Raw genomic sequence first — 12,354 nt, 5'->3', positions numbered from 1 at the left:
AAGGAAGACAGGTCTGAGGACCTGTGCTACGACTTACCCTGGATGCTTAACATCTGTCCCAGCTTCAGTGCTGCTCCCCGGACCTTGCACAAGGTTCTCACGATTCTTTCTGCATTGGCCTCTGACAGGAACGGGCTGGAATCCATCACTGCCTTCTTTCCTGAGGAGAGAAAGCGTATAGATGAAGAGCACCCTTACCTCTGTGAGCCCACTCCATTGTATTAGTCCACATTTGTCCTTCCCCAGAGAAATCAAACTGGGACTACACTCAGTGCCTTCACTGCAACCCCCTTGGACACACGTGTCTTGTGCTGACTGTGACGTTGCTGGCTCAAGGGCCAGCAGCAGCAAGTCCCAGCAGCACAGACATCCATGGAGGCTGTGCAAACTCTCTAGGATCCTGAGTGGATGCTGGTGCTTGAACTCGCTCAGCCTAAAACATTACATGAAGGTCTCCCAAGTCCCACAGCACAGGCTGCAGCATGGCCATAGCCTCACAGGAGCAGTAAGGGTGAGCCACAGCAAGGAGGAATGGTCAAAAGTTTTGACAGTACAGTGGGATCAACTGAGAACGCACTGGTACTTCTTAGGGTGGGGGCAGGGATTCACACCAGGACAAAACCTCCTTTCTCACACCCCATAATTCTCGCCCAAAACACATAAATTCATAATACATAAACATATATTGCTGTCCAATTGCACATCCAGAGTATGCACTAGGCACCTATAGAGAGCAGATGCAACTTTCACATCTCCAAGCCCACAATAACATTATTTTCTAATCAAACTGAAATTTACTGTCTCCCGATGCACAGGCAAAACAAATTTTCCCGACACCATCACCCCAAAACACCACGGCTGCATACTGGATTATGAGAAAGCAGCAGATTGTAAATTTGTGATGAGGTTAATCAAGCTAGTCAAATCCAGGGAGGCTGGAGAGACCCCTCACAGGAGTCGTCCAGCTGTGAAACCGTGTTCTTCTTGGATAAGCATGCTGGTAAGGAAATTAATTCCTGTTGTCAAGATTGCCAACCTTTTTTCCTTTTACATCCTCACATGTGCGTGACATTCCTTGCCACGTTCTTATGGGCAGCTTCCTACTGAGAAAGATGCTGCCTTTAGACAGAAGAACATGTCAATGTAGCCAGTCACTTGTTCTAGTCTACTAGTCACATAGAGGCCATGCAGGGAGAAGACTAAACCCTTCTGTCCTTATTCTCATCAGCTCACACAGAACAAGGCCCAAAATATATGTACTCAAACATACACATTCCTGTCCCCAAGAACGGGTAAAGCCTGATGTCTGACAGGCTCACTAGGTGGTCATTGCAACCACCTACACACCAGTTCCAAGTATGCAACAAGTTTTTATGTGGCATAAGAGGCACTTCCTCACCACTTTTTTTTTTTTTTTTTTTTTTAAGAAGTAGAGGGAAGGAGACCCTGATTCCATATTGCATCCCCTTTGGGAGAAGAAGCCCCAAAACTCCTTCTCCAGGGCGATTCCCAGTAGAGCGGGGACAGAGCAGGCAGGCAGGCACCCGTCAACCACTTCTCCTGGGGCTGCAGATCAGCTCCTGCTGATGGAGAGCCAAGCAGGAGGAAGGTCAGGTCTTGCAGCCAGGCTGCAGGCCCCATGGCTGGTATGCTGAACTTGGAGCTACATTTTTTTTTTCCCCCAACACTTCAGAGCAAAGGGTACTAAGGACAGAGCAGCTGAAGCCCCCGTACACAACAAGCAGGGCCTAAAAGGCACAGCAGCTGCAACAGCCCTGAAAATCTCAGGCAGATGGAAGTTACTGGTGTGTCATATAGGGATTCCAGCAGCGAGAGATCCTCTCCATCTCCAGCTGGCTCTCGGGAAGGTGCACAGAGGGGGCTCAGACCAGCCAGGGGACAGGAAAAAGAACTGAGTCAGACTGAAGTAGCTGCTGTCTAAACTCTGATCATCACACAACTTGGTAGCACTTTCTCGAGGTGTTAAGCGTGTTACTGATCTGACAGACACCCTCCTGCCCTTGCTTACAAAGCTTTCCCTAGAGAAGCAATACCACTGGCAGCACACAGAGATGACAAGCACTGCCCTCCCCTCTCCTTCAGCCCCCCCTCTCCTTCCTTTACCTGTTTTGTGGGAGGGCAGCAAGATAGCACTGCATGTGGAACACCTATCTACACAAATCCCTGTCCTAAGTAAATAACATACATGGAAAGGACAGAGGAACAAAAGCACCAGGCAGGAGTACACAGGACAACCATCCTGCTCTTGAGAGCAGGACGCAGAGAAGCAGGAGGGGCCCAGAAGTCACCATCTGCCTCACACACAGGAGTTCCCAGAGCACATTTTGCTCTGGATCCTGGATGTAAGGAGTCTGAGAGACTGAATATGTAGAGCTGCCCGTAGAATGGTTTGGGTTGGAAGGAACCTTAAAGATCATCAAGTTCCAACCCCCTGCCATGGGCAGGGACACCTCCCACTAGACCAGGTTACTCAAAGCCCCATCCAGCCTGGTCTTGAAGGGCTGGATCCCAGGGCAGAAGGATATGGCTTTGCCCACTTGAAAAGCTGGCTGTGGAGAGCAGAGTGTTTGGAGCGATCTAACAGAGCTCTGGCTCTCAACAATCCCATCAGGGAAAATCTGTCCTTAGCAATGATGAGGCAAATAATCCCTCATACGAGCTCCATCAGACACACAGGAGCTAGGGAAAGTCCCAAGTCAAAGCCCTACCTTCCTCCACAGAAAAACATCCTCCTTTGAGTCTGCAGCAGGACAAAGGAGTTAGTTAATGATTAAAGTCACCTCCAGAAGCCAATGAGCCCTGACAATTTTAGATAAGTCTTATCAGAGAAAGACCCAAACAAGAGGCATTCCCCATCCTCTTCTCCTGGTGTGCTTCTCACTGAAGCCAAGCCCATGGGGGCACCACCTAATCACCAGGTGATCCAGCCCCCAAGCATGTGATGAGCTGTTCCTTGTTTACGTACTTTGCTAAAAGTGGGCATGAACAAGAAGGTGACCTGAAAACAAGAGTCAAAAGCAGGATCATGTAAAGGGAAAGTGAAGAGGGGGGGAAAAAAGAAAAAAAAAAAAAGAAAACAGAGGCTTCCAAGGCTACACGGAAAGAAAGCGGGGATGAAATCCAGCACAAGTCCATGAAAAAATATGCCAATATTCATTAAGCGTTTTTCCCAAAGACTGCAGATACCTTTCGATGCTACAAACAATTTCCTCCCCATCTTAAGATCACAAAGTTAGGGTTGTTTACCTGCTTCATTCAGGGAAAGAAAAAAAGGCAAATAGAAATCACATCTAAACAAGTTACAGCAAAAAGGAGATTTCAGAAACAAACGCTCCTGCAGCCACGGTGCCTGGAGACCATCAACTCTTCCCCAGCAGAGGCAGATGCCCTCAGGAGTGCTCAACCCACGTCTTCCTTTCCAAATAGAGAATCAGTGTTAACCATTCCAAACCTGTGAGCATCTCAGCTGTGGTGTTGCTTTTCCAGCTCCTTGGCCACTGTCAAATGGAGAACCAGCCACCAGGCTTTGCCTGTGTTTTTAGGACTATTCGCCACTCAAACTTGGGGCCAAGGGAAGAGACAAGAACACTGAATGCACTTACGACTGAAAACTTAAGGAGATTGCATTATTCCTTTTCATAAGGGAACAACTTTACATTCAAACCTAGGCCAGCTGCCAGCCCTTCGGGGCTCTGCCCAGCCTGGCATCTGCAGAGGGCCCAGTAGAACTGCCCAGTACAGGTCATTAATAAGTTACAAAATTGACCTTGAACCCAGAATCTCTTTACTAGTAATGGCAGCTATTTATCTGGGCACTCTTTCACTTTTATTCCTGGAAATTTATTCTACCCTCCTATTCTCACCCCATGTCAGCCTTGCACTTTAGATACGCACTCCAAATACTGAGACTGCCATCAAGGTCACCAGTGACCAAGGAGGTTATTTTTAATTGGCTACATCAGCCAAGAAAAGTCCCACTGGAAATCAAGTACAGCCATCCTCTTCTTTAAAAAATATGATGAACCAAACAACTTAAAGAGAGCAGCATTAGGCCCCCAAGCCCTTGAAAAAAAAAAAAACCAACCCAAAATAAAACAAAAAAAAAAAAAAAAAAAAACCACAACACCAAAATCCCTGCACCTTGTCACAGGAATTCAGCAGTAGAATTTATGTCCAGGACATCAGGCTTGGATAGAGAAGGGAAAAATTCACAAACTCTTGCACCAGCCTTTTTTGTTCTAGGATAAATCCTTTAAGTAGTGAATTGTTTATAGAAACAGAGATAATTCAAGGCAGAGAGAGAAGGGCCCTGTGGCTACTAAACAAGGATAGGGAAATGGAGCAGGAAAAGACAGATCAGCACTAGTGCAGTCACTAGAGAATGTGCAGGAGAGTTGACACCAGGATCACTTGTAGCTCAGGAGTTTTTGGTTTGTGGTTTTGCGACTAAAGGACCAGTGTTTCAAGCTCCATTTTCGAGGTGTCAAGGAACCTTCTGGACTGGACAAGAGGAGGGTAGCCAAGAAAAGGCTCTTTCTTGTCACTCCTGGATGCCAATGAGAGCATGAAATTCTTAGGCATGCCTTTGAGCATATACACATCCCACTTGTTTAAGTTTGAAGTGCCAAGAAGTTACTATTAATATTGCAGCAGTGGGGAGAGAAAAGACACCCTCAACCAACTTCCAGAGAACAGGACAATATGTCATCCTCAGAGATGGGTCTAAGCCCAAGTTTATGGTGCTGGCAGCCAGAAAACTCGGACACAAATGCCTCAAGCTGAAATCACAAAAGGGGTGTAGAAGTATTTTTAAAGAAATACAGAGGTTCCCATGTAAACAGATTTCCCCCAAGAACAGCTAAGACTGGTACTGCCAGAAGAACAGTAAGAAAATGGGATCTTGGACTGAAAACTGCACATGTATCCTCTGCCACACATTCCTGTGGGAGCAGAGCCCACACAGGGCAGTTCTCATCCACACAGCCTTTCCTACCACCATCAAAACCTGTGGAAAACACATCCAAGGACAGAAGCTAGAGGCTGTAACTGAGTCACCTGGAGACCTTCCTGTGAACTTGACCTGAGAAGCTCCAAGAGAGTATGAAGTCTTTTACTTCTGCCTCCACTCAATACTTGCTGCTCTTTACTCATGCTCAGTCCCACTGTCCTTCTCCTTTACAGAGTAACCACCGCTCCAAGCTATTATTCTAAGCATATGCGATGGCAAAGAGGGGAACCAAGAACACAAGCAAGACAGCTAAAAATAAAAGCCAGGTCATTTTCTAACTCCCTTGCCTAGCATTGAAGTAGGCAGTTATCATTGCTTGCCTTATTCTTTAATTAATATTTGTTCAAGAAAATTATTCTTCCCAAAGCATGACCCAGACTGCAGAGCAGGCTGCTGGCACCGCATTATAGTTACAGGGGGAAATAATAGTTTTCCTAGCAAGAAGAGAAAAGCCTAAAGGTGCAATTGCTTTATTACAAGGAAAAAGTGCCTGTTGCCCTCTAAAGAAAAACAAAACAAACGAACATCAAAAAATCAAATCCTTTCTCACGCTGTAAGGAAGAGAAACAAAGCTCGTGTTATTCCCTCAAATTCCATAGCTCTACAAGCTCATGTTTTTACTTTGGGGTGTGCCCAATTAGAAAAATAATCTGGCAAGCAGAGAAATATCAACAGTTGCGCAATTCCTCCATTTAAAGCAAAGCAAATAATCAGCTTCCAACAGGTATGAACAACCTGTCAAACATCACAAGCACCGAAAGCAAAAGCCTTCAAGGATTCTCTACGGGATGGGCCGTGTTTGCCTGAATGCGTGCTTTCAATTCAAAGCAAAGAAACCCTCCCAGCCTCAAACACCTCAGCTCATGGAGAGAAACAGCAACCCTTTGCCAAGGACCCTTTCTCTCTGCTGGACTGTTCTGCATTGCCCAGTTGTACAGGGAATACAAAGATGCAAGTATTAAAAAGCAGTGCCCTGGGTGGCACACAACCCCTGCCTTCACCCTGTCCCCCCACCACAGGGAATATGTTTCATCTGCTGGGGTTTGGGTTTTTTGGTTGGGGGGGGGTGGGGGGGGTGGGGTGTTGGGTTTTGGGGTTTTTTTATTGGTTGGTTGATTTTTTTTTATGGTTCCCATTCCTCCAAAATTTCTTCAGTTTTCAGCCATTCCAGTACCTCCTGGCATAGAGGTTCATACTATCTCAGTCTCCATACTTCCCTGGCCCCTAAAGAAGGCCAGGGGGAAGACACAAACTGGCCCTGTAGTAGAATACTACTGGCCACAGAGTAAAATTACAAGGACACAGCAGTTGTCGTTATCTCAAAGCAATGCTTCTGAACCAGGAACGATTTGACTTCCTTTTTACTTCTAGCTGCAAGTGCTTAAGCATTTCACTAATTCCCTCCAGCCACTGGAAATAATCTAAATACACCACCATACCAACCAAACCAGAGAGACCGGCTGAAGACCAAACAGCCTGCAGTAACTGTAACAAAGGACTTTACATTTTGCAGTTTCCCACCAAAGCTTTTCCTGGGTAAGAAAAAAGGGAATGGAGTCCTAAGCTTTAGAGTTATCTAATGTTTTCTAGAAAGAACACCGTGTACTTTCTATGCCCTCAGCCATTCACCCACGCACAACCACTCAGTACCACTGTATTTTACCAACACACAAGCTTAGAAGAAAGCTACCATGACATGGCCAGGTACAACTTAGGAACATTTTACCTCCAGCTTCAAACAAGCTGCGAAGAAAACAGGATCAGGTCGATTTGCACGGCACAGCCTTTTGACCTATTATGAGAATACTTTAGAAGGAGGCAAAAATATAGATAGTGGAAGTAGATAATTGCCATTTAACACGTACATAAAGTGTGTGGTCTCTCTTAAAAGAGAGCAGCCATCCTCCAAGTTCCTCCTAGGCAGAACATCCTTGGAGGCAGAGAAGGATTGTGTTAAAAAGAAAAGAACTACCCATATCCCCCCATTATTCTTACTGCCTCACTGTCTCAGCTTTCAAAAGACAAAATCTTGCAAATGCAGGTAAACTCTGTCTGGGAAAAAAAAAAAAAAAAAAAAGAGAAAAAAAGAATAAGGATGAAGAAAGGACTTACCACCATGTTCCTCAGGTCTAAGACTCTTCTTTGCAACTTCTGCCAATGCCCCAATGCCAAGACCAACAGCTAGTCCTTTAAAATAAGAAGAAAAAGAATTTAAAAACCTTCTGAGCCACATATAGAGGCATTTTTTGTAATAACCTTAAGCCACACAGTCAAATGCACAGCAGCAAGACAGCTTGATGAGAACATGCTGGCCTTTGCAATGGAGTCATCTTCAAGTTTGACACTGAACAGTTTTCTCCCATCCTTCAGCCCAGCATGCCAGCCGGGTGCCACTGGGATGTCTGGCTTTTATAAAGCATGTCACCAAGTGCTACTCAGAGCTCTGTGCTCTGGCTGAGGTCCTGCTGTAGACTCAAATCATGGAGTTTAGAAGGGAAGAAAAACATAATAATCTCACAAACTTGATTCTCAAAGTATAATTCTCAGGAAAGGGCAGGATCCTCCTCATCCCCACCACAGTAGGGTGAAGTAAAACTGTATTTAGATGAAGCCACTGCCAGTGGAGTTCAAGGCTCTGTGACCCCACTGTCTAAGCATTCGGGCTTATTTCTGCTTATTCGCTGTCTGACTTCCACGTACTCCTTTACTATCATGAACCAAAACATGTTTTTCGATGCCCACCTTATGCAAGCAGTGTTGTAACCTGCAATTCCAAGGAGCTGCGCCGGGGAGTAACCCCACACAGCAACAGCAGGACCAGGAGACCAAACCCCAGCACTCCAGGTGCACTATCTCCCTCACAAGCAGTGAGTTCTGGGGCGTTGTCTCAGGGCCACAGATTAAGCCACAACTACAAAAGAAACGTTATCTGCCTCCACTAACCTGACCAAAGCCACCAAAGATTAAATGAGACCTAGATCTAATCACACGGTAATCTGTACTACTAAAGATCTCGCTGCCTTCCCAGTTTCAAGGTATTTATTTTTCTGGATAATAAATAACATGGGCAACCAGAACAGCTGGTGCTTTTTCGTATCTCCTCGGCAACGGTACATCCCACCATGCCTTACTCCCACACTGCCAACAGTACTGGGGGCACGTTTACCAAGCACCCCCAAGCCCTCCTTGAGGCACTTTGGGACAGCAACACCAAAACTTGGTCTTTTCCCTGAACATCCAGGGCTTAGAAAAAGCTGCCACTTCTCAGAAGTCTCAGTTGCTCACTTTACTCCTTTGTTCCTACCAAGCTATTATTAAAAGAACTATGAAATTAGGGAACTAAATAATGGTCTAAATTCCTCATGACTACAACTCCACCCACTAACAGCAGTACTAGGGATCATTTGGATCCTGAACTTCAGGAACATATTACCTTATCCTTTATTAACTTGCATTTTATTCACTGTGGCATTTGGAGCACACATAGCTCACCCAACAAAAAACAGCATGGAAAACTCCACCCTTCCTCACCTTCCAGACCAGACCAACACTCCAGGGTTCAGAAAGCAAATACTAGACAGGAGAGTTCAGAGCCACAACACTTATTTCCCCTGCTCCCAGGAAAGAGTCATCCCTCCAAAGAACCTGCAGGCTGTAGAAAAGCACTCTCCTTCTCTGAGCCACTGAGTCTACTGACCTTGCACAAGTCACTCCTGACGTCCTTCCTTTTCCTCGCCTGCAAGATGAGTATTTCTTCCAAGATTAATCATTTGGGGACAATTTTCAGCATCACTGAACAGCCACGGTTCAGCACCTTGGAAAATAACATCCCCAAGCACCTCTAGAAAGACACACTCCTGCATTTTGCACTTCATGCAGGCAGATTATTTCAGGCCTGCAAAATACCACTTGGTCTTATACCAGCAGAGTGTCTCTTCAGACATTTTCCAGGCATCTCCAGCACCCGTTACACTTCAAACCAAGCCCATCAAGAGATGATCTGGACTCATTTTTCTTCAGGAAGAATCCTCTTTCTCAGCAACTGGCACAACAAAACAAAGAGGAGACTGAATGGGCTCTGCCCAGCCTGACAAGCACAGGGGTGGGCGAGACTCTCTCCTGGAGCAACTTGGGCCCTGGTTTTGGTCATGTCAAACACCACCCAGAACACGTTGCAAACTGCAGACAGCTGGGCATCGATTTCCACTAGCTTTCTGAGCATTAAATGCTCACCAGAAGAAACCCACACTCACTTGTAACTCAACATGATAATCTGAATCCTCTGGCTGTCAGTCCTATAGCTACTTTAATAAAGCTAAGCTCTTTGAGGTATCTTATTTTCTTTGCAAAATTGCTACAATCACATTAGATCTAGGCTTCACTACAAGCTTCCTGAATTTTCTTTATTGCAAAAGGATCTTATTATATCATTAAAATAATAAACTTACAAACCAGGAATATGATTAAGGGAGACAGAAACTGCTTAGAAAAGTCAAATGATGCAAGGAAGAGAGAATGGAAATAACGAAAAGATCAAGAAACTGTGTGGGTGGAACTGATGACCCATCAGGCTACAAAACAAGCATGGAACAAAAAACTGCAGAAAAATCTGCTTTACCAATTCCAACCTTGGGAAGGAAAAAAATAAAATAAATTAAAAAATCAAGGATGATATTTAGTACTATAAATACAGCTACAAGCAGTCACTCCAGCTGCTGCAAGAAGCAAACAAAAATACATACGAAGGACAAAAAAGCTCAGTAGAGGATCTTGTGCTGATTACAGAGAAACATTAGCTCAGTATTACATGCAAGCATTGGAGAAAGCGATCTCCAATCTTTCCAGCAAGATGTTCTTTGCTCCCAGAAGAGGTGAGAAGCCAGGCAAACTCTGCAGGCCAAGTGTTTCTGCCTCCTGTTACTAATTTGTCCATCACCCCCCTGATATCAGTGTCCTGACACCACAGCTGAGAGATCAACATTCCCTATAATGCTGGGGGGGGACAACAAAAAACACGCGAAGGCAGGAGGAGGAATGATTCAAGTGTGAATGGGATCATGCCAGTAGCGTGGCAATTCAGCTATCTGAACCCCAGGAATAGTTACCCCTACTCAACATCTTTCCATCTTCTCCAAGTCTAAAATGACATTCTTCTAATATGGAAATAAAGAAAAAAAGAATCAGAGTCAAATCCTAGTTTGACTGGTGTGGAGGTGGTAAGGGAAGAATCCACCTCAACCATTGTATTTACCACAGTGACTTCCTGGGGTCTTCAAATGAAGATGACACCCCAAAGCACACAAGAAACAAATTGTGCACAAAAAACTTACCTGCTCTAAGCTTTACTCCCTTAAGGATATGGAGCACCCTCCTGCCCTTAATTATTTCACGGGTAATGCGAAGAGGCAGCTGGTAGAGCAGGAAATAATCACGTTCCTACCCCGCTATCCCCTACGTAATTCTGATCATTGGAATGTCCTAGGAAGCAAGGACAGAGCTAGGTCACTACTACTGCACAGGTTAACAGTGACATCCCCAGCAAAAGGACTCCTTCCAGCTGTTAACCATCATCCCTCCACAGCAGTAGGGGCTCCCAAAAACCAATAATGTAATTGAAGACCCTCATTAAATCATCCCACATCTTGTTTCTGAAAAGGCAAGACAAGGAAATGCATGAGAGAGACCACACTGTGCAGGCACAGGGAACTTCCAACTGACCTATCACTGAGCTTTGAAACACCTAGTTTACTTCAAGCTTACCTTGCCTTCTCTGAAAAAAAAAAAAACAAAAAAAACAAACACAGAACACAAATAATAAAGTTGGGTTGGATCTTAGGAAAGCAAAAATCAATTCTCATCTCAGTTGGAAACTGCCTCCTATGCCCTCATGAGACTCCCTTGATCAGCCTCACTCCTCAGCTTGCAGGTGTTGTTCAAAAAAATCATACACATTACCTCTTCCATCACTCCTGAGATTAATGCCCAGAAAGGATGGACAGTGAGAACAGTAAATAGAGACACACAAATACTACCTTCCCCTGCTCACAATCTAAGAGGAAAACGGTCAACCACGAGCCAAAGTTCACCAACTGCAGAGCAATCAAAAATGGGCAAAAGTCAATGGTGAACCCCAGCACTCAAAATCAGCTAATGTTTTCTGGTTTAAGCACTTAAAATGCTTCATAAAGACACAATTTAAGAACATTTCTCATCAGGTAAGAGCCAGTCGGGAAAAGCCATACTACAGTTAGCAGCCGGTGTTTTACAACTGCCCTGGCTCTCTCACGGCCATGTGCAGGCTGGAAAAAGTCTAAACTTGGAGCAAATAGCAAGTAGGAGCTGCTTCCTCACTATAAACAGGGACCCTCTTTCCATGCACTTCTGGAGGCTCTTTAAAAGCACATATGGGTCTGGATGAAGATCTAACCATGAAGAATTATCCCTTACAGGTAGTCTTTCCCATGTGGCACTGCCCACACTACTTTATAGACTCACCACACCCCCAGAAATCTTTAAGCATCACCCACCCTATCAAAACATCCCCAAGCGATTTCTTAAAACTGAAAAAACCCTACCTATAGGCCACATGTGTTGTTTGTTAGCCAACACACTGACAGTGGTATTTCTCTTTGCTGTTGCAAGGAAAATTCCAGAGGGAAAGATAAGCAATGGATGCAAAACAAGAGACTGAAGAATCTGAACACCATTTTTGCAACACAAACCCCCCCCCCAAACCAGTCTGAAAGCAAGAGCTCTGTCTTACCAGCAATTTAAATCATAAAAACCAGACAACTGGAGGAAAAGGGTGAGACCAAAAAATAGATGACACACAGAGATATGCCTGGAGATGCTGCTTATAAACAAGCGTTTCTTTCTTACTCTCCTTTTGTGGTTTTGGTTTGGTGGGGATTTTTTGTTTTGTTTTTTAACCTGAGGTTAGGAGAAGACAGGTAGTTAGTTATATTTTGCATTGAAGCATGAGTCAGCCCTTCCTCATGCAACAGCCTGGAGTGCCAAGAGCTGGAGCATCCAGCAACAGTACTGGAACTCAAAGTTCACAGAAAATTTGGTCATCTGCCACTTCACATCCACCAGCTGTCGGCAAGCAGCTTCAGATAAATTCGGAAGATGACAGCTAAAAGTGCTGTGACACTTTCCATAAAAATCAGGGCTGGATTACAACAGAGATCTGTGTGCTGCTAGGGCTTAAAAATAAAGAAGTCCAATTAGTTCTACAGTGATGCCTTGTTACTCCAAAAAGCAGATCATGAATCCTGCTTCCCTTTCAGCAATGCCAAGCACGCTGAGAAGCCAGAGTGCCTGCG

At 44.9% G+C, this 12,354-nt stretch overlaps 1 protein-coding gene across 1 annotated transcript in view; it reads right to left on the bottom strand.

Moving 5' to 3' along the window:
* The window catches only part of COQ8A (coenzyme Q8A), a 44,741-nt gene that overhangs the window by 15,295 nt on the left and 17,092 nt on the right, over positions 1–12,354 (bottom strand). The window contains exons 5-6 of the mRNA XM_074164009.1: positions 7,142–7,216; positions 38–160 (exon numbers count right to left, since the gene is read on the bottom strand). Of these exons, the coding sequence (XP_074020110.1) occupies positions 38–160; positions 7,142–7,216 (198 nt within the window). The remainder of the gene's footprint in view (positions 1–37; positions 161–7,141; positions 7,217–12,354) is intronic.

Source organism: Numenius arquata, chromosome 2 (assembly GCF_964106895.1).
Source record: "Numenius arquata chromosome 2, bNumArq3.hap1.1, whole genome shotgun sequence".
Taxonomy (NCBI): domain Eukaryota; kingdom Metazoa; phylum Chordata; class Aves; order Charadriiformes; family Scolopacidae; genus Numenius; species Numenius arquata.
This window is presented reverse-complemented; position numbering and strand designations above follow the sequence as displayed.